The 20,063-nt window shown below is 53.1% G+C and overlaps 6 protein-coding genes across 6 annotated transcripts; 4 read left to right on the forward strand and 2 right to left on the reverse strand.

Moving 5' to 3' along the window:
• Positions 1–70: 70 nt before the first annotated feature.
• MRS44_001867 (uncharacterized protein) lies at positions 71–1,863 on the reverse strand (the record flags this gene model as incomplete). The annotated part of the gene is made up of 2 exons (XM_065623856.1): positions 71–1,645; positions 1,717–1,863. The coding sequence occupies 2 exons, from the start codon at positions 1,861–1,863 to the stop codon at positions 71–73; spliced, it is 1,722 nt and encodes a 573-aa protein (XP_065480272.1).
• An 811-nt stretch (positions 1,864–2,674) lies between these two features.
• MRS44_001868 (uncharacterized protein) lies at positions 2,675–7,156 on the forward strand (the record flags this gene model as incomplete). Its single annotated transcript, XM_046267979.2, has 5 exons — positions 2,675–4,754; positions 4,802–5,115; positions 5,163–5,336; positions 5,385–6,630; positions 6,678–7,156. 5 exons carry the CDS (start codon positions 2,675–2,677, stop codon positions 7,154–7,156), a joined length of 4,293 nt encoding a protein of 1,430 aa, XP_046124731.2.
• A 488-nt stretch (positions 7,157–7,644) lies between these two features.
• Positions 7,645–9,336, reverse strand: MRS44_001869 (uncharacterized protein; the record flags this gene model as incomplete). The annotated part of the gene is made up of 3 exons (XM_065623857.1): positions 7,645–7,962; positions 8,019–8,921; positions 9,310–9,336. The coding sequence occupies 3 exons, from the start codon at positions 9,334–9,336 to the stop codon at positions 7,645–7,647; spliced, it is 1,248 nt and encodes a 415-aa protein (XP_065480273.1).
• Positions 9,337–11,343: 2,007 nt separating this feature from the next.
• MRS44_001870 (uncharacterized protein) lies at positions 11,344–12,428 on the forward strand (the record flags this gene model as incomplete). Its single annotated transcript, XM_046267980.2, has 2 exons — positions 11,344–11,686; positions 11,737–12,428. The coding sequence occupies 2 exons, from the start codon at positions 11,344–11,346 to the stop codon at positions 12,426–12,428; spliced, it is 1,035 nt and encodes a 344-aa protein (XP_046124733.1).
• Positions 12,429–14,841: 2,413 nt separating this feature from the next.
• Positions 14,842–15,355, forward strand: MRS44_001871 (uncharacterized protein; the record flags this gene model as incomplete). Its single annotated transcript, XM_046281713.1, has 3 exons — positions 14,842–15,096; positions 15,188–15,246; positions 15,325–15,355. 3 exons carry the CDS (start codon positions 14,842–14,844, stop codon positions 15,353–15,355), a joined length of 345 nt encoding a protein of 114 aa, XP_046124735.1.
• A 2,365-nt stretch (positions 15,356–17,720) lies between these two features.
• Positions 17,721–19,648, forward strand: MRS44_001872 (uncharacterized protein; the record flags this gene model as incomplete). The annotated part of the gene is made up of 3 exons (XM_046277841.2): positions 17,721–17,810; positions 17,900–19,482; positions 19,534–19,648. 3 exons carry the CDS (start codon positions 17,721–17,723, stop codon positions 19,646–19,648), a joined length of 1,788 nt encoding a protein of 595 aa, XP_046124736.1.
• Between the last annotated feature and the right edge of the window lie 415 nt (positions 19,649–20,063).

Raw genomic sequence — 20,063 nt, forward strand, 5'->3', positions numbered from 1 at the left:
ACTGCGCCTTTGCCCGACCCTAAAATACCTTAAGTCATCTCACACTGGAAACCCACTGTGCCAGACATCACTACGCTGCCGCGGAATTTGATCCATCGCCAGCGCCGTTTGTCGAGTTGTTCCCTGAGTTGCCAGTCTTACCTCTGACATCTTGCCATGTCGCGCCAAATCGTCTGCCAGTAGTCGCAAGCAGGCTCTCTTCCTCGTCAGCCTCAGCCTCCTCGTCAATCTGGGAGAGATTGACCCTGGGAGTACGGAAGATGGCTGTGACAAACACGACAAGGAAGACACCCAGAAAAGCAAACTGCGCCCAGAAGTCGACGAGACCGAAGAAGGGCCAAGTGATGGTAATGCGGTTCAAGAACGTCGACATGATTGAGGGCGTGCAGACGTCCTTAGCATGCCTCAACTTGAGGGCCTCAGAGCAGGGTCGGATCATGTCCGTGTGGTTCCTGCAGTCAGGCTGGGCTCCGGGATAAGCGGGCTCGTTGGTGCAGATCGTCTGAGTGCCATAGATGGAGTACTGTGGAGCAACCATCATCGCGATCCCGTAGTTGGAGGCGAGAATAATGAGGGCCAGCATCACCGTGGCAATCAGAAGAGCCTGGGGGGCAGTTCGGCCCTTGCGAATCTGGAAGATGCGCACCCAAAGGAAGCGAATACCAACGCTTGCGACACCCGAGATGGAGCTGCTGAAGAAGAACAGAACCAGAAGAGCCATGAGGATGTAGTCGACGGGAAATGCCTTGGCAGCCTTGACAAAGATGAAGTTGATGGGCTGGAAGACGTGGATCTGGCCCAAGATATAACCGCACTTTTGCTTGCAGATCGAATTCTTCGCCTTGTCGATGCCCGTGATGAGCATGGATACCCAGATGAAGACGGAGAGAAGAAGCAGTAAAATTCCGCCGATCAGCTTGATGGGTCGAAAGACGGCGCAGACCTTGAGCCAAGCCCGGTAGATTCGGCTGTGACCCTCTCCCTGAGCCTCAGCTGCCAGTCTCTCGCGTCGAACAAGCGTCTGTTCCTCCCGAACCAAGACATCCAGCTCGCGGCGATCCTGTCGGGACATGCCCTCCTGTCGACCAGCGTTGCGCATTTCGATCTGTCGCTGTCGTTCGCGGTTTTGCTCGAGCTGCGAGGCAGTGGTTTCGGAGAGTTGAGGTGCCGAGATTGAAGGGGCAGCCTTGATGAAGGAGATCGGGAGCAAGGCAAGGCCGGCGCCAGTGTATACGACGTAGAGCAAGGTGCCGAGGGTAAGCAAAAGCCCCAGGGCAAAGGTGAGTGCCTTCTCGCCATGGTTCTGGGCAATCAGCTTCTTGAAATAGTCGAGATCCCAATGGTCCTTAGAGGTGTCGCCAGCAGCAGGGACAAAGAATCCGAGCAGGAAGAGAACGACGACGAAAGCGACGAAGAAGAGGGTGTACTTGAGCGACGCCCAGAAGCGGCTGGTCAGGGTGCGACCCTCCTCCTCGACCTCGATCTCATCGTATTCTTCGTGCCAGAAATAGGCAAAGGGAATGACAATGAGGCATAGCAAAGCATCGAAGCTGTACAAACTGTAGTAGACGATCTTGAGGGTGAGGAGGATGCTGTCGATGCGTTCGGGGTAGCCCAGTCTTTCTTGGCGCCGAGGGTCGCGGAGCTAGTCGCGGAGATGAGGGCGATGTCGACGGGTAGGAGCAAGACGGTAGCGAGCAGAGATGTCAAGCTAACGATGGCGACGATGCTAACGACGGCGGATCGTTCTCGAGGAGTCTGCCACGTGAAGGTGGTGATGAGAGCGGCGATGAGACAGAGGGCGACAGCGACGGCGTAGGCGACCCAGATGAGACTGGCCTGCACGAGGCCAGCGTGGGCCATGATGAGGGTATCGTCGGAGTATGTCAAGCTGCTAGAGCAAATGAGGATCAACGAACAAAGTTGGCAGAAGAAATGAAGCCGCTAAAAAGAGCTTCGCAGCGTGGCTTGTTTTGCTGGCGCTGCTTTGTTTGGCAGATCCGAGGATCCGAAGACAGAAATCAAATCAAAGCGCCAGTGGTGACGTCTTCAAGAATCAAGCGAGCTCGAAATGATAAATTTTGTAGCGAGGGTCGCGCTTTGATAAAAGCAAGGGAAAGCTTCACTCAAAAAGCAAGATTTCCATGGATCCCTCTGAAGCTCGAGGCGCGGTTGTTTTTGTGACGCAATTGATACGCTAGCGTTACCGAAGGGGACAGCCCGTGATGCCCTGGAGCCACCCCGGATTTTGATAATTGCATTCCAACAAACGAACGCTGATTCGTTGTATGCGCGATGTCTTGAGGCGTGTGTCTTAAATGCACCTCTGGCCAACCGATGAAGCGACGGATTACAGGCCTTGAAGCATTACGCATGAATTCGATAGCAATCCAATAGCATAGAAAGCTATTCAATAGAAGTCGCTTTACCCTGACAAGTTTTATTATGCTCCCATGTAGGCCAGAAGTGGGCTTTTCCATGTTGTCGCACCCCTTCCTGTTGGAGGGGTGGCTCCTACCGCATCGAAACCGGACCACGGCATAACGGTTTTCCGAGCTTGAGCTTGAGCTCTATCTCTTTTGGGCAAACATTCAACAAAGGTCCAACATCGTCGCGACAACCGCCAGAGCTTCAAAACGGTCTCACTTGACCACGAAAGAATGATCTTGCGGAGATGCAGGCCTATACAGAGCTTGCGGCTCCTTCAGCCGTCACACACTCCTTGACCATCGCCCTCACGTCTGCCACGGCCTCGAACCTCGTTGTCGCAAAGGGCTCCCTGCTCCAGATCTTTACAACCAAGGCCATCTCGGCCGAATTCGACGCCCAGAACCAGCCTGCGCAGCCTCCCAAGGCCGAGCCCGAGTTTGATCACCGCGCACATGACGACGATGGCCTCGAATCTTCGTTCCTCGGCGGCGGCGAGTCAATGCTAGTCCGCACCGATCGCACAAACAACACCAAGCTAGTGCTCGTCGCAGAGCTACCGCTCGCTGGAACCGTCATTGGTCTTGCCAAGATCAAGACCAAACATACAAAATCCGGGGGCGAGGCTCTACTGCTAGCATACAAGGCGGCCAAGATGTGCCTATGCGAGTGGGATCCCAAAAAGAACACCCTCGAGACCCTCTCAATCCACTACTATGAGAAGGACGAGCTTCAGGGCGCTCCCTGGGAGGTCGCCTTTGACGAATACGTGAATTTCCTCGAGGCCGACCCGGGCAGCAGATGCGCCGCCTTCCAGTTCGGCTCGCGCAACATCGCTATCCTCCCATTCCGACAAGCGGAAGAGGACTTGGAGATGGATGATTGGGATGAGGATCTCGACGGACCGCGGCCCGTCAAGGAGCCCACCGCAGTCGCCAATGGAGATAGCGACACTCTAGAAGCAGCCTATACACCGTCTTTTGTCCTCCGTCTCCCACTGCTTGATCCCAGTCTGCTTCATCCCGTGCACTTGGCCTTCCTGCATGAGTATAGAGAGCCAACTTTTGGCATCCTGTCGTCCAGCCAAGAACGGGCGCACTCTCTTGGCCAGAAAGATCACCTCACCTACAAGGTCTTTACACTCGACCTGCAGCAGCGCGCTTCAACCACCATTCTCTCAGTTACCGACCTCCCGCGAGATCTATACAAGATGATTGCTCTGTCAGCACCTGTTGGTGGCGCGCTGCTGATCGGAGAGAACGAGCTCATCCATATTGATCAGTCGGGCAAGGCCAATGGCGTGGCTGTCAACTCGATGGCTCGACAGATTACCTCCTTCAGTTTGTCCGACCAGGCGGATTTGAACCTTCGGTTAGAGGGTTGCATTATTGAACAGCTGTACATTGAGAATGGAGAGCTACTCCTGATTCTCAATGATGGACGACTCGGCATAGTGTCATTCCGAATCGACGGCCGTACAGTATCCGGTATCAGCGTTAAGATGATTCCGGAGGAAAACGGAGGCAGTTTAATCAAGAGCCGCGCATCAGCGGCTTCAAAACTTGGTAAAAACACCTTCTTTATTGGTAGCGAGACTGGCGACTCTGTTGTGTTGGGTTGGTCGAGGAAGATGAGCCAAGAAAAGCGGCGCAAGACACGCCTCGTCGACGCCGACCTTGGGCTTGATGTTGACGAACTCGATCTTGAGGATGAAGACGACGAAGACGATGATCTGTACGGCACTGAGTCCACAGCTGCAAAGCCAGCCCAGGCTCTCAACGGAGCGGGCAAATCGGGTGAACTGAGCTTCCGCATTCACGATACCCTACTCAGCATTGCTCCTATCAGGGACTTGACATCTGGTAAGGCAGCTTTCCTGCCAGATAGCGAAGAGGCGACCCTATCAAAGGGTGTCGTGTCTGATTTGCAGCTTGCCTGCGTTGTTGGTCGCGGCAACTCTGGATCTCTCGCCATCCTCAACCGACATATTCAGCCCAAGATTATCGGAAGATTCGAGTTTCCAGAAGCACGTGGGTTCTGGACCATGTGTGTCAAGAAGCCTGTGCCCAAGTCTCTGGGAGGAAACGTCACTGTTGGGAACGACTATGAGACGTTCGGACAGCATGATAAGTACATGATTGTGGCCAAGGTCGACCTCGACGGGTATGAGACATCAGATGTGTACGCTCTCACTGCTGCTGGATTCGAGACTCTAAAAGAGACCGAGTTTGACCCTGCGGCTGGTTTTACTGTTGAGGCTGGAACCATGGGCAAGCAAATGAGGGTCATTCAGGTTCTGAAATCTGAAGTTCGATCCTACGACGGAGGTAAGTAACTGTGATGAAACTACTCGTGTAGATGCTAACAAGTACAGACCTTGGTCTCACTCAGATCCTGCCAATGCTTGATGAGGAAACTGGCGCTGAACCCAGAGTTGTCAGCGCCAGTATCGCAGACCCCTATCTGCTGCTCATCCGTGACGACAGCAGTGTCTTGATCGCGCAGATCGACAGCAACAACGAGCTCGAAGAGGTTGAGAAGGCGGACAGCACGCTCCAAAGCACAAAATGGCACGCCGGTTGCTTGTACACGGATACAAAGGGCGTCTTCCAGCCAAGTGTCGGTGACAAGGGTGCGGACACTTCCAAGATTATGATGTTCCTTCTTAGCTCGACAGGAGCGCTACACGTAAGTCACAAACTCACCTTGTAGGCTTATTTGGCTAAGATCAATAGGTCTACGCGCTTCCCGATCTCTCAAAGCCGGTCTACGTCGCTGAGGGCTTGTGTTATGTTCCTCCTTACCTCTCGGCAGACTATACTCTCCGCCGAGGCCTGGCTCGAGAGAATCTCCGCGAGCTGTTGGTGGCAGACCTCGGAGACACTGTATCCCAATCACCATATCTCATCGTAAGTCAACTCGATATACTTCTGCCAGAAGAATACTGACCTCCTCAGCTCCGAAACCAAACCGACGATCTTACCATTTACGAGCCCCTTCGCTACCAGGCAGAGGGTGCTGAATCCACGCTATCCGCTACCCTTACTTTCAAGAAGGCTTCCAATGCGGCACTCGCCACGAGTCCCGTCGAGACATCACAGGACGATGCCGTCCAGCAACCGCGCTTTGTGCCTCTACGGCCATGTGCCAACGTCAACGGCTACAGCACCGTCTTCCTTCCGGGTCCATCACCAAGCTTCGTCCTCAAGTCCAGCAAGAGTGTCCCTCGCGTCATCGGTCTCCAAGGTCTTGGTGTCCGTGGCATGAGCACGTTCCACACCGAAGGCTGCGATCGAGGTTTCATATACGCCGACAACGAGGGCATTGCACGTGTCACGCAGCTTCCCTCTGAGACCAACTTCACCGACCTTGGCATATCTGTCAAGAAGGTGCCTTTGGACAGTGATGTTTGCGGTATCGCGTACCATCAACCGACTGGCACATATATCGCCGGATGCACAACGAATGAGCCGTTTGAGTTACCGAGAGATGACGATTACCACAAAGAATGGGCCAAGGAAACACTCACTTTTGCACCAACCATGCCCCGTGGTGTTCTCAAGTTGATCAGTCCCGTCAGCTTGACCGTCATCCACGATCAGGAGCTCGAGTCATGTGAATCCATCGAGTGTATGAAGACACTGCAACTCGAAGTCTCGGAGGAGACAAAGGAGCGTCGTTTCCTCCTCACGGTGGGAACCGCCCTCTCTAAGGGCGAGGACCTTCCCATCCGCGGCCGCGTCCACGTCTTTGACATTGTCACCGTCATCCCCGAGCCTGGCAAGCCCGAAACCAACAAACGTCTCAAGGCCATTGCCCGCGAGGACATTCCCCGAGGTGGTGTTACTGCCATCTCGGAGATTGGCACGCAGGGTCTTATGCTCGTCGCTCAAGGCCAAAAGTGTATGGTACGAGGCCTCAAGGAGGATGGATCCCTGTTGCCCGTAGCTTTCCTTGATATGAGCTGTCATGTTTCGAGCGCTCGCGAGCTCCCCAGAACGGGTCTGTGTGTCATGGCTGATGCCTTCAAGGGTGTCTGGTTTGCAGGATACACTGAAGAGCCTTACACATTCAAGATCCTGGGCAAGAGTCACGGCCGGTTGCCGCTCCTAGTAGCAGATTTCCTCCCTGATGGCGAGGATCTTGCCATAGTTGCGGCGGACGCTGATGGTGATTTGCACATCCTCGAGTTTAACCCCGAGCGTGAGTTCCAACATCTAAAACCACTCAACCAAGCTAACAATTTCCAGATCCCAAATCCCTTCAAGGACACCTGCTCCTCCACCGAACAACCTTCTCCGTCTCCCCCAACCCCCCTACCTCAATGCTCCTCCTCCCAAGAACAACCCCCCCAGCCCATCCATCCCCCTCAGACCCCTCCCACATCCTCCTCCTCGCCTCTCCATCAGGTCACCTCTCAACCCTGGTACCCCTCCCAGAGACGACATACCGCCGTCTCCTCTCCGTAACGAACCAGCTTCTCCCCGCGCTGACACCCTACGGAGGTCTCAACGCAAAGGCATACAGACTTCCCAGCGGTACACGACCTGTGGGCGTCGAAGCTGCTGCGGGACGAACTGTCGTCGACGGTGCTATCCTAGCGAGGTGGGCTGAGCTGGGCGCTGCAAAGAGGGCAGAGATTGCCGGCAAGGGCGGGTATGATGGTGTTGCGGAGCTGAGGGATGAGCTTGAGGGTGTGCTGGGATGGAGTGGTCTGGCGTATTTCTAAGGTTCTAGCCTGGCAGGAGGTGTATTGTTATGGGAAGAGGCCGTGTAACGGATATATAGTTTGCGCAGCTACATGGCTGCCATTGTTTAGTTGCCTCATAAACAGTTGGGCACAGGTAGAACAATACATTCTAAAAGGATTCTCTAGTCATCCATCATCCAAGCTGTCTCAATCCCTCAAACATGATGCACAAGACACAAACTCGACTGTATCGGATATAATTCATAGCTCTACTCGCTCGTAGCACACAGTAACCATACTTGGCGCTTTTCTTTTTTCTCAAGATATCTCTGCCACTGCCAAGGACAGGCGCTGCCCAGTAAAACACAAAATCCTAATCGCGCCCGTGTCGTCATCGGTAGCATCTCGCCATTGTATACACGTCATAGTCCCAACAAAGAGTTTCTCCTTATCAATCGCCAGCATGATAACGCCCAAATTCACAAACAGAAGAGATAAAGAAACACAGCGTCTAGCCTTTAGGAAACTTATCGGACCTCATCGACCTTCTTGCGCCTCATGCTACCAAAGCGTCGTCGAAGACCATCGCTCAGGCGATGTCGGCCTGTAGAGTTGTTGCGGCGAAGCCCGTTTCCATCTGAAGCGCCGTCTTGAGAAGGTGCCGATCGAGGATTCTCACTGAAGCTTCGGTGGTGGCTGAAGGGAGGACGCTTGCTGCTCTTCATGCCTGATGACAATTCGTACTCGACTGGTTCCCCACGGCGTAGACGCTTCTTTTCCTTCAGGTCCTTTTCATAGGTATAGGAAGGTTCGCCCTTTCCCTTGAGATCATCAGGATGGTATTTCTATCTCTGTTAGTAGGTAGCTCAGAGCAAGAGGGTATATCAACAGGGATACATACAATACCGTCCCAGCGCTTGTATGCGCCGCCGACCGCATCGGGTTCTCTCATGAGATCGGCACCTTCTTCATATTCAATTGTGTCACCACGGAAATCCTGCTCGCCGCTGGGAATTGTAGCAGTCCCTTGAAGTGGAATATGCCGTCTAAGAGAGTCCTCAATGTACTCTCTGGGTGTAGCACGGATAGCCTCATTGTTGGAATCCTGAACGGCGGCAACGGGCGAGTAGAGCTTGTTTCGGTTGCGGCTGGCAAGAGTGGCGTCATAAGGGCCACCGTGATGGTATGTCCCGCCGATGGTGTCAAGAGCATCAATGGTGTCGGTAACAGGCAGTTGCTTTCGTCGCAAATGAGGAGCGCGATCAGCTGCGCGGGCCTCTTTTCTGAGAATTTCGAGTGGTCTGTGAGACATGTCGCCTGGGAATCGCTGGTTTAGCGAGGGCTTGCGTGAGATGTCACAATTGCCGGTGCTGAAGCTACGGTGGTGAACAGGCGGAGGTCGAAGGCTTGATTGCTGGGGAACCCGGGCGCTGGATGAACGGGTGACTGCAGAATTGGGTGGATAACGGCGAGAGTCGGCTGGGGGTGAATTTGGAGGAGACAGCGACTTGGAAGAGGGAGCTCGTCGTGCAGCCGCAGAGTCCGAGAAGGGATTCGAGGGATGAAAGTCAGAACGAGTTGGGCTGGCTGAAGTAGGAGGAGTAGGATAGCTGCGGTGTCGATGGCTATGAGATGATGATCTATGCTTGTGCTTGCGATCTTCGCTGCGGTCTTGGCTCGGGCTTGGGCTTGAATTCTCAAGAGATATGTTGCGTAGTTGCGCTGAAAGGTTGTGAGATGCTCCAATACCGGTTTCTTGGTTTGGTTCAGGAGCAGTCAAAGGATCGAGAATGTAAGCTTTCGCCTATGAACAATTGTTAGAATAGAGTATAAATACAACAAGAAACATGCGACACGACGCGGCTGATGCAGGGCGAGCATGGTTCATGAGAAACGTCATCCAGCTTGCGTGGATGGGGCTGATTCATCATGTACCGCTCTTGGTTGTTGCGCTGGCGTCCACCAAGAGGCAGCACCAAGACGACGGATCCCGGAACGACGGGGATCGGCATTGACGCAACAAGCAACAATCAGAAAAGGGTCCTGCTGGGTCCCTGACTTTTGCTCTCGATTGGGCCTGGTGAGATGACGTTGGGCAGAGAAGCGCACGGAACATTTTGACGAAAGACCAAGAAACAGAAACGGGGAAAAAAGACTGGGTCGTGCTGCGCAAAGGACTCTGTCAAACTCACCCACTGCTTATCTCTGGATTCTTCCATAGTGGCGATAGAAGAATCTGAGCTTTGAACAAGAGAGATTCGCTTCGGTGTGTATCTGATTGAGGGACGTGCGTGTCGTGTGCTCGGTAGGTCGCTGACAGGTCGGAGTCGTGATCGGTTGAAAGAGGTGATTTAAGTAGACACCTGAGAGTAGCTGATGGCAGTGACGGGCCAAGGGGCCTTTTAAGTTTACGACAGCGGTAAAGGCAACGTCGTCGAGTCTTGGGATCTCGTATCGGTCGGCGAATGAGACCATGTAAAGGTCGGCAGTCTAGGGTATTGGCACTTCCCGGGATGTCAAGAGAGACAGGATGAAGAGAAAACGAAACAAAACGGGATGGAGGAGATGCAGGTCCCCTTTTTAAAATCGGCAAAGCACAAATGGAGACAAGAAAAAAAGAAGCTCAAAGGTGCGGCAGGTACGAGGCGAGGTGAGGCAAAGCACCCTACCTACAGATCTCGGCGTGGTCTCGTCCCTTGTCCCCCTCCTTTGGTCGTCCATCATGCGTCCACTACCATCTCAGGGACCCCCCATAGTGTCCATCAGCGGGGTCAAGCTGAAGCTCCTCGTGACTCAATTCGAGCTTCCTTCGCAACCTTTGTCCGTGCCGTTCACACCTGGCAAGCTTCTTCCGGCTATGGCTCGACGCCATCGACGCCGCCCAGGCACCGTCTAATCATTCCGTCCCGTCCGGTGTGCCACTCATCCATTGTCTTCAAGACATTCCGCGGGGTGAGGGGAGGGGCAGCTCCCGTCACTACTGGAGTGACGAGTGCCCCTTGCACATTCACCACCGACCCCCATGTCGCCCATCCATCTTTCTTCACCTGCACTGCTCCGGATGTCCTGGAACGAACGATCGCTCGCCCTCATTTTTTCTTTCGGATCGCGGCACTGCCCGGACCAAACGGTTGAGAACGACGTCAGCTACACGAACTAACCAGACCCTCAACGCGCGTCCCTAGAAAATGTCATCCAAAGTTTATAAACCGGGATAACTTTGAATCGACTCACAGGTCACAGGTCAACGTTGCAAGGGAAGGAAACCCATCGGTTAAGCTGTCACCTGATATCGCAAAAAAATAGCATAGCACTTGGGATCTCAACCCTGGTCACCAAAGGGACTCGCCTGCTGCCCGCTACTGCTGGAAGGGACCTCTTAGGCCGGCCGCTGGACGGGCCCAGGCCTTGCTACTCCAATGGCGGTGGTGCCCCGGCGTCCCGGGCGTCCAAGGCTTAGCTCGGGGGGCCGGGGGACCCGGACACTTGACACTCAGGCCATGACCCGACCCAGACCAAGACACGGACACGAGTATCACACACCGCCGATGCAAGCACTTTGCAGTAGTATCACATTTGCTGCCCTGCTAGCCTGTCCAGAGTCTGTATCGAGAAAATGCAGGGACTCAGGGACAGGTCATCCATCGCGGCATTAAGCAGTGAAAAGCTGCTTAATTCTGCATCCAAGCTCTGGGCAATATTCTTGTTGGGAAATAAACCCATGCTTAGCGACGTCTTGACAACGCAATTGATCAGCAATATGCGTAAATGCTACCCTACGACGAATGTTGGATCGCCGATGCATGTCGATAAGATCTATGCTACCACTGTAGTAGCAATGCTCTACGTGTTCAAAAATCTTCTTTTCTGAACGGGAGCGATAGAGACAGTCTTGTCCAGCTTTCTACAGCTTCTAGTCTCCAAGAATCACAGACTTGGGCTGACAATGGTCCCCATGTCTTGATGTTCTGGAAGATATGGATGCTTCAAACAAGCCCGTTGCTAACTTGCCCACCTTCCTCACCGCCCCACACTTCTCTTTGCCTAGGTAGGCTCAGCCAGCAGCTTCCAGACTCTTCAGACCACGCAAACACAAGAATCTTCCTGTAAAGCCTCGGCATCGGTAGTTCCGCAGTCTAGGCACGCTCTGGAATCAATACGAGGGGTACGCGTTCATCTCTTGATACCGACAGCCAGCGCGACGGTACCAATCACAAGCCATAGCCATGGCTCTTGTTGACTATTCTTCCTCCGACTCCGCGGACGAAGACTCCGGCCCCGACTCTCGCCGCATCAAGCGCCGGAAGGGTGCTGATGGCACGGCGGCCCACTCCTCCCGAATGTCGGACACCATTAGGACTCCGAGTAATCCAACTGCCGATGCCGGCGCTCGGCCTCAAGTCAAGGATGCCGAAGCTTCATCCATGCCCCCGTTGCCCGACACCTTCCACGATCTATATGCTTCTACCGTTCGCCAGAGTGTTGTGGATGATCCGAGCCTCCATCAGGGACGGAAGCGCCAAGTTCCCCATGTGGTTGGAAACTGGCCAAGTCATCTCTACGTCGAGTGTAAGTTTCAAGGCTTTTAGGCCATCCTGTGCATAATTGATATCGTCTAGGGCATCCTTCCACGACACAGCATGCCCTCTTGACGGAACTGTTGGCCGACATTGAGAAGCAAGCATCGGGTGAGATTGAGCTCTTCAACTTTTTGACCAGCGACCTGGGATCTCCTCTGCCACTGCACATCAGCCTGTCGCGTCCATTGTCTCTCAGTACGGGCAACAAGGACGAGTTTCTAGACAGGATCACGCAAACGTTCACCAGCAGCGGCATTGCTCCATTCATCGTTAGGCCTCGAGGACTTGCCTGGTATAGGTCACCCGACTCGGATCGCACATTTCTCATTCTTCGCGTTGCTAGTGGTGTGAGTAAGGCAGGATCCGACAACGAAGAGGCAGTACGGACCCCGAACCCAGAGCTCACGGCTCTCCTGGCAAAGAGCAACACCATCGCGACCCAGTTTAGCCAACCGACTCTGTACCAGCGCAATACAAATGACGTGGATACAAGAGATGCTGTGGGCACTGCCTTTCACATATCCATTGGATGGACATTTCATCTTCCTGGGGACGAATTATCCCTCGAAACGTTGAGGTTATTCAAGCAGAGCAAGTTTGCTGACATCCGGGGTTGGGAGATTAACGTCACAGGCATCAAGGCCAAGATTGGAAACGTTGTCAACCATATTGCGTTGAAGGAGGCCGGGCGAGGTACTGCTCCACCGTTGGGCTCTGTGCCATTCCTATAGTCACGACGATGACGAATATCAACTCATTTCATTCGATAATGAGTGATTCAGGGCAGCTCTCATCATGCACAGTCTCTGGAAGTCCCCGAGCTCATACATGCCGTCACCTCGGCTCGGATTGACATGCGTTTACCCCAATGAAGCCTGCTAGGACCAGGCAACCTCACAACCTCCAGGGTCTAACAAGGAACCAGTTCAATGTTGGAGCCGGGACTCTACGCAGGGTCCATGATTTCATTACAGCCGGCCGAGTGGTGCGTGAGCCTACCAGACCCGTGGATGACCGACGAGAATCGGGGGACTCGGTGGGTTTGTTTCGGGATGGGAAGCTTCGGTTATCGTTCGAGAAGAAGATGGGGGGCCTGGTTTCCCGAGTTGCCACAGGCTACCGAGGGACTGCAGGGGAGCAGGGCGGAGTTGACCGAGTTCATTCGGAACAAAAAAGCAGAGATGCATCAGTTGACAGAAATGCAATTCGGGTTTCTGTGGGTTATCATGAGGGGCCGGGCAGCGCCGCGAGAAGCCAGGCAGATCCAGGCACGATCAGGCTCAGCTTTGGGGGGGGCTGAAAAAGAAAAAAGCAGGGCCAGACAAAAAAGAAAGGGCAAATCGAACGAGGAGGATCCTTGCCCGAGGGCTTGCAGGCTGAAATGAAAGGCAGTGACATCATTTCTGGTTCATGACGTGATGTGTGCTTCTGTGCGGGATGAAGCCGGAAAGATGGGAGTGTGAAATGCGAAAGTCCTGGTTGATGGTATTACCCATGTTGTCCTCCACGGTAGTGAAGCTATCACTGATGGGATGCCAGCAGGGGAGGGATTTGAGATATGACGGTGTGGGCGCCACGTGCTGGGGTTTCAGTGACCTGTGCCATCACGGTAATGTCCAGATTGAGGAGAGCAAAAAGCAATGGCGGAAGAATGGATGCAAGATGAGGCCCCGCGTCTACCTTGCCTCGCTAATAGTTGTAATCAGACGTGAACTTGGTATAGCTTCAAGACTTTCAAGACATCAACCCCCCAATACCAATACGCCCCACGAGCACGGACCTACGAAGATGTTGTTATCACCGGTCGAAAAGAGACCAGAAAAGTTCCAACGGCCGTCTAGTCCCCGGATCCCTGTCGACAGAAAGAAGCATGCCCAGCGCCGTTGTGACCAGGGACGATTCTGCACTTGCTCGCCCAACCAACCGACGCAGAAACTGTCGATCATTGTCGCGCCTAGAAAGGGTGACAGATGGAGAATCGACATGGGATGTTTTTTGTCCAACTTCCACAACCTTCCATGAGTAACGGCTGAAGAGAGATAAGTCGAAGTAAGACACTGTGGAGGCTAATGTTTGGGCATCCAATATGGGCTGTGGCTTTCGTCATTAACCAAACCGAGCAAAAACAAGGTGACAAGGCATGGGTATTGTGGCCACTACGGACTACCCCAAAAGGCACTCTGTTTACAATTTTGTAACAGGCAGAGAGAGAAAAAAAAACTGTTGAATGAATGGCTGGGAAAGTGGGAACTTGTATGTAGGTGTGTGTGAGCGATGGATGGAAATTACTATGGCACCCATTTGTTTACTTTTCTTCTCCATCTTTCCACACACGACGCACACGCACACGCACACGCACAAGCACCGTCCACACACACTGACTGGCCACCCCCGCTCACGGAAGGTACACACCTAGGTACCGTACCGCGCCGTTGCTGCCATTTTCCATCGCTGGCTCGAAAAACCCGCCGCAACACCATCAACACCAAAATCCTTATTTTTCTCCCTCCTCAACTCTTCTCCTTCCCCCTTGCTCTCTTCCTCCTCCACACTGTTCTTCTCTTTTACATCCACCATCGCATCCTCCTCGTTTGTCACCACTCGACTATTACTGCTGCTTTTTTCACGGCTTTTACGCTTTTCGATCGGCTCTCGTTATATTCGTTCTCGTTGTGCCCCCAGCGCGCGTGCACAAGCTCTCCACCGACGAGCTCCCTGCTCACGCCTGTTTCCGCGACCGAGAGCGATCCGGCCGAAGAAACAACCCTCATCCCCGTCCAAGTCCTTACCCCGGGAAGGTCCTTTGACCGCCTTGAGAAAAATAAACCCAGCCTCGTGCTGCGAGAGACCCCAACTGCCGATCTCGCGTGACTTTTTATAAAAGCTTCTCAAAAAGCCCCAGCCTTCTTCTCCGCCTCGTCCCACGAAACCGGAGCGAAATACAAAAACAACGCGGGATAACCCCCCTCCAAGACGTACACGGAGCATTGGGAGTCGTTCCGTCCAAACGAGCCTTGGTTTTGACCCGCCTTCACCGATCGATCAACCGAGCTCCAGAAGCCCCCCTCCCCGCATTCTCGAAACCTCGAGCTATATCCTCCTCCCCCGCCTTCACCACCAACAACAAACAACAAACCCGCCAAAATGCCCATGGACATTGACACCTCCCGCCGGAATAAGTCGCCCCGGCCTCTTTCAGACTCTGAGCGCGCACGATTAGAAGAGTACATCGACTCCATCCACTACTCGGCCCGATACTCGGACAGTGAATTCGAATACCGCCATGTCCAGCTTCCCAAAGCCATGCTCAAGGCCATCCCCAAGGATTACCACGACACCGCCAAGGGCACTCTGAAGCTCTTGTGGGAGGAGGAATGGCGAGCTCTTGGCATCACTCAGGTATGGCACCCGCGCCCTTGCCATCCCCGCGCTTCGACTGGGGAATGATGCGGGCATGATGGAGGACTGCGAGACTAACGAGCACCTACAGAGTCTAGGATGGGAGCATTACGAAGTTCATGAGCCAGAGCCACACATCCTCTTGTTCAAGTAAGTTGCTGATTCTGCTCTATCGAGCTTTGAGGCCCCCCGCGTGCGTGCCCTTGGTGACTAACATGTGCTCACTAGGCGAGAACTCAACTTCCAACCACCTCAGTAATCAGCCCATCTCCACACGACTCAGATTTCCCCTTCAATTACCTATCATACATATCTACTTTACAGCGCCTTCGGTCGGCGCCAAACGCAGAGCTCGGACGGAGATTCCGACGTCGTCTCACGATTTCACGGTCTACACGTTAAGATATAAGAAGAGAAGAGAAGCAAAAAGAGACTTTGTTGGTTCAAAACGCGCGCAACGTCCCATATCTCAGTGTTCGATGGTCACCCTGGCCTTGATGATCAATGCCGTCCTAACACCGCAACGTTCATCCTCGAGATTCAACGAGCGGCTCCCCAACCAGTCTGTCGGGCGTGCCTGTGTGTATGACGCATGGACCACGAGTTGGTTGTCTGGTTGGCATGGAAGAGCGGGGAGGATGGATCACTGCTGATGGAGTCGCGAGTTGGATCCGCTCCGCCGCAACGGCAACAAGACATGGGTGCAGTCTAATACGGAATTGGATCTGGAACGGTCCGGAAACGCGATTGGCGTTTGTATGGGTTTCAAGAGAGTGTTTACTGGTTTTCTAATCATCCTTTCTATCGTCTCTGATTTGGGGCCAGGCAGTCATGGTTATATCTTGAATGGGCCAGGTTACAGAAAGCAGGCAGGCATGCGGCTTATAGCCGACTCCCCTTGGGGGGTGGAGTTGGGAAGTATCCATTGGTGACATGGTGTACAGGCGCGAGGAGAGAAGGATTGGTCTTGAGTGGGCGGAAGGGTTCCGGAGTTACATAGGTAACATGGAAGCGAGACCGGGATATTGGAGGGATGGGATGGGATGGCTGGATGTAGGATCGCATACTGCATAGCTGGGATGAGGCAGAGACGTGTGCGAGCATCTATAATGAGTCTTGTATTGATAGCACAAGAAGCTTGACAGATTGCGACTGTGTAGGTCTACAACTTGGGCCTCGATAAGCTCGTAGATTAGGCACAAGAAAGACCCCTACCATTAATGAGCCGTGCCTGCGTCCCGATCCACTTGAATACTTGAACATCACACCATGCTCAAGTCGAGAACCAGGAACAAAAAGGTGTGGCTTTGAGCCACGGGGGAAGCTATCCAAGTTGTGGCTGGTTCCAGGTCCATGGGTAGAAAGTGCCACATCTTTCGACTTCTGAGACTGCTGACTCAGATCCATGACGAGGGAAGAGGAAACACTGGAGAGACATGTCATTTGGGAGTGGTGGTTGGATGGAGCATTCCGGAGGATGGAGGGGGGATATGAGGAAAGGTTCTTGAGCATTCTTTCTGAAAATAGCAATTCACATGCGCGAGGGCAGTGGTTTTGTATAAAAAGTTTAAACACGAAGGATGAATTATTTGTAGCGTACGGAATAATTCATTCACCTTGATGATAGATGCCACATAAGGTTTCTCGGTTGTATGCCGTGAACCCCTGCCGTGACAAGACAGACGCGGTTTACTGCTGGGCTGATTGCCTGCGGTGCCTGGATGATCGCCTGATTTTACGTCAAAACTCCGAGTGCAGCGGAGGTAAATGGTTGCTTGTAAATCAATAGTTGCTTTGTAATTGCCACTCTGTGTTGTGGACAGATTGCAGCTGAAGAGTACATGCACATCCGGATTTGCAAGAGACAAAGAAGAAGGATCTCAGGTTTATATGTTTCTTTGTGGTTTTGCCAAAGCTGAGGGGTTTATTGATTCCCTTTCTAGGATGTAATAACACCCTTGAATATCTTCCTTGAATGCTTGCATCGTGTCAATTGGAGGACGAGGCTGACGGAGTGTCGGGGTCCACGACGCACGAATTGCGGCGGCTTCGCCTCAAATTCGTCCGGGAACGGATCTCGGAGGAAGCATATTGATCAACAGCCAGCGTGGCATCTTTTTTAGGATATTCCGTACGTGGCTTGTTGCCTCTGATGCTTCGCCCTATAACTTGTACTTGCTCCTTTAACATACCAGAACTTTTACTTGACCAGCATCTTATTCTTCTCTTGTTTGTTCGAGACTCGTGCTAGAATTAAAGGTACATTTGACCGTTCAAGAGTCAACGGCGCTTGTACAGAATAGGAAAGGTGTCCATCGCTGCCCGCCGACGCCGCTGAGGGTCCTGTCAACCCACTTGCCTTACTTCATACGTCGCTTCTTCTTCCTCTCTCTCTTACAACAAAGCACTTTATAGACAAAACGACTGTGTCTTTCTTTTTTTTTACGTCGCCTTTCACTCGCTAGCGACTCGAAATCTCTCCTCGAGAGAAACATATACCGTCTTTTCTTTGACGTTTGCGGTCAACTGCCTGCTGCACGTCGGCCCGTCGCTTCCCTCCCGCGCTGTCGCTTCCGCAGCCTGCATCGACTCGAAACTCTGAATTCGCCCGCCGCTGAGCAGTCATGAAGTCTGCAAGCAGGCTATTCTATCTTTCTGTGTTTGCCCTTTGGGGCGCTCCAGGTTCTTGCGAGAGTTCCTCAGACGACTGCCATGTAAGTCATTGCTTGCCACCCAGCCTCAACTATCACCCGCGCAAAGTCTACCCTTTTGTCCTAGGCTTGCTAACTTTGTTTCCTAACAGATCTCGCCCAAATCCATCGTTAGCGATGCCTGCGCCTCGTTTGCGACCCTCGACAAGCTCAATGCCGGAGTCAAACCCGCCATCGACGACCTCACTCACAACACCGACTTCTTCTCCCACTACCGAGTAAACCTCTTCCACAAGAAGTGCCCCTTTTGGAACGACGAAAATGGAATGTGCGGAAACATTGGATGCGCCGTCGAGACCCTGGACAACGAGGAGGACATCCCCGAGGTCTGGCGCGCCCACGCGCTGGGCAAGCTCGAGGGTCCTCGCGCCAAGCACCCCGGCAAGAAGGCCCATCACCAGCACCCTGAGCGACCTCTTCAGGGAAAACTTGGCGAGGACGTTGGTGAAAGCTGCGTTTTCGAATACGATGACGAATGCGACGAGCGAGACTTTTGCGTCCCCGAGGATGAGAGCGCAAGCTCCAAGGGCGACTACGTGAGCCTGGTCCGAAACCCCGAACGATTCACTGGATATGCTGGCGCCGGCGCCGCGCAGGTTTGGAACGCCGTCTACCGTGAGAACTGCTTCCAGAAGAGCTCGTTCCCCAAGTCTGCCAATCTCGGCACCTCCCAGTGGAAGCCGGGCCCGGCCGCCCAGGACTTCAAGCAGATTCTCGATGCTGCTGGACGTCAGGCCCAGCTCGAGGAGAGGCGCCAGCAGAATCCCAACACTCCCTTTGTCGCCAACACCGGTTTTGAGGTTGACGACGAGTGTCTTGAGAAGCGTGTCTTTTACCGCGTCATGTCGGGAATGCACGCCAGCATCAGCGCCCACCTGTGCTACAACTTCCTGAACCAGACCACAGGCGACTGGCACCCCAACGTTGCCTGCTACGAACACCGTCTTCACAAGTTCCCCGATCGCATTGGCAACATCTACTTTAACTATGCGCTTATGACCCGCGCTATTGCCAAGATTGGTCCCTACCTTCAGACCGACGACTACACCTTCTGCACTGGCGACCCCTCTGGAGATGCGGCCACCCGTGCCAAGGTTCTTGAGGTTACCCAGCGAGCCGCCAGTGTGCCCCAGATCTTTGACGAGACCCTCATGTTTGTCAACGGTGAGGGACCTTCCCTGAAGGAGGACTTCCGCAACCGCTTCCGCAACGTTAGCCGTCTGATGGACTGTGTCGGCTGTGACAAGTGTCGCCTCTGGGGCAAGCTCCAGGCTGCCGGCTATGGCACTGCCCTCAAGGTTTTGTTCGAGTTTGACAACAACAGCGAAGATATTCCTGTCCTCAAGCGCACCGAGCTTGTGGCCCTGTTCAACACGTATGCCCGTATCAGCAGCTCTGTAAACGCCGTTAACGAGTTCCGCCACCTTTTGGAGGCGAGGAATTCAGGCGAGGATGAGCTTGACAGGATGATCGAGCAGGACTCGGTCAAAGCCAAGGTTGAGGCCGAGGCTGAGACGAACGCGCAGATGGATGATGCTATGCGGGAGTTTATTGAGCTTCGACAAAGAGGACCTACGGACGACTCGCTTGGCAGTCATATTTCTTATGAGCTTGCTCACGTCCGTGCTGCTATGAAAGTGGTCATTTCGGGCTGGATGCGTACCCCCAGGGCACTGTAAGTTTTGATCTTTAAGATTATCATGAGACAGATACTGACATTTCGCAGCTGGAACGTCATTACCTATGAATTCCACCGCCTTTACCGCGTCTGGGTCGGTCTTCCTGTTGGACCTCGATGGTGGAAGTTTCAGCTCCCCAACATTAACCGAGACGAGCTGTAGATGGTCGACTGGCTGGGTCAGGTATATAAAACAGAGTGTGATCATTGCATCACTGGGCGTTTCTCAAGCTTTAATAACAAGGGATATATCTTATTTTGCTCTTAACAGAAGTATAGATACTAGGACATTTTGCTAGGCGTTTATATTAAGCGGTTTAGTTTTTATTTTATTTAAAATGAAAATATAAATATTTTAATCAAAGTTTTAATATTTTTAATACTTATTAACTTATATAAGCTAAGGCCTAAGTAAGCTAACTTAGTAATTTAAATAAATTATAAAATTATTATTGTAATGAAGTGGAGGCTCACTTCAATGCAATAGACCTAATTGACCGTTAAGCCAAAAAGATCTATGAGTAACCGCAATTGCCCGTTGCGGTTGCTCTGCCTCACACCACCTATAAGGCTAGCTC

This window comes from Fusarium solani (genome assembly GCF_023522795.1).
Source record: "Fusarium solani strain SB1 chromosome Unknown bctg00000000, whole genome shotgun sequence".
NCBI lineage: Eukaryota > Fungi > Ascomycota > Sordariomycetes > Hypocreales > Nectriaceae > Fusarium > Fusarium solani.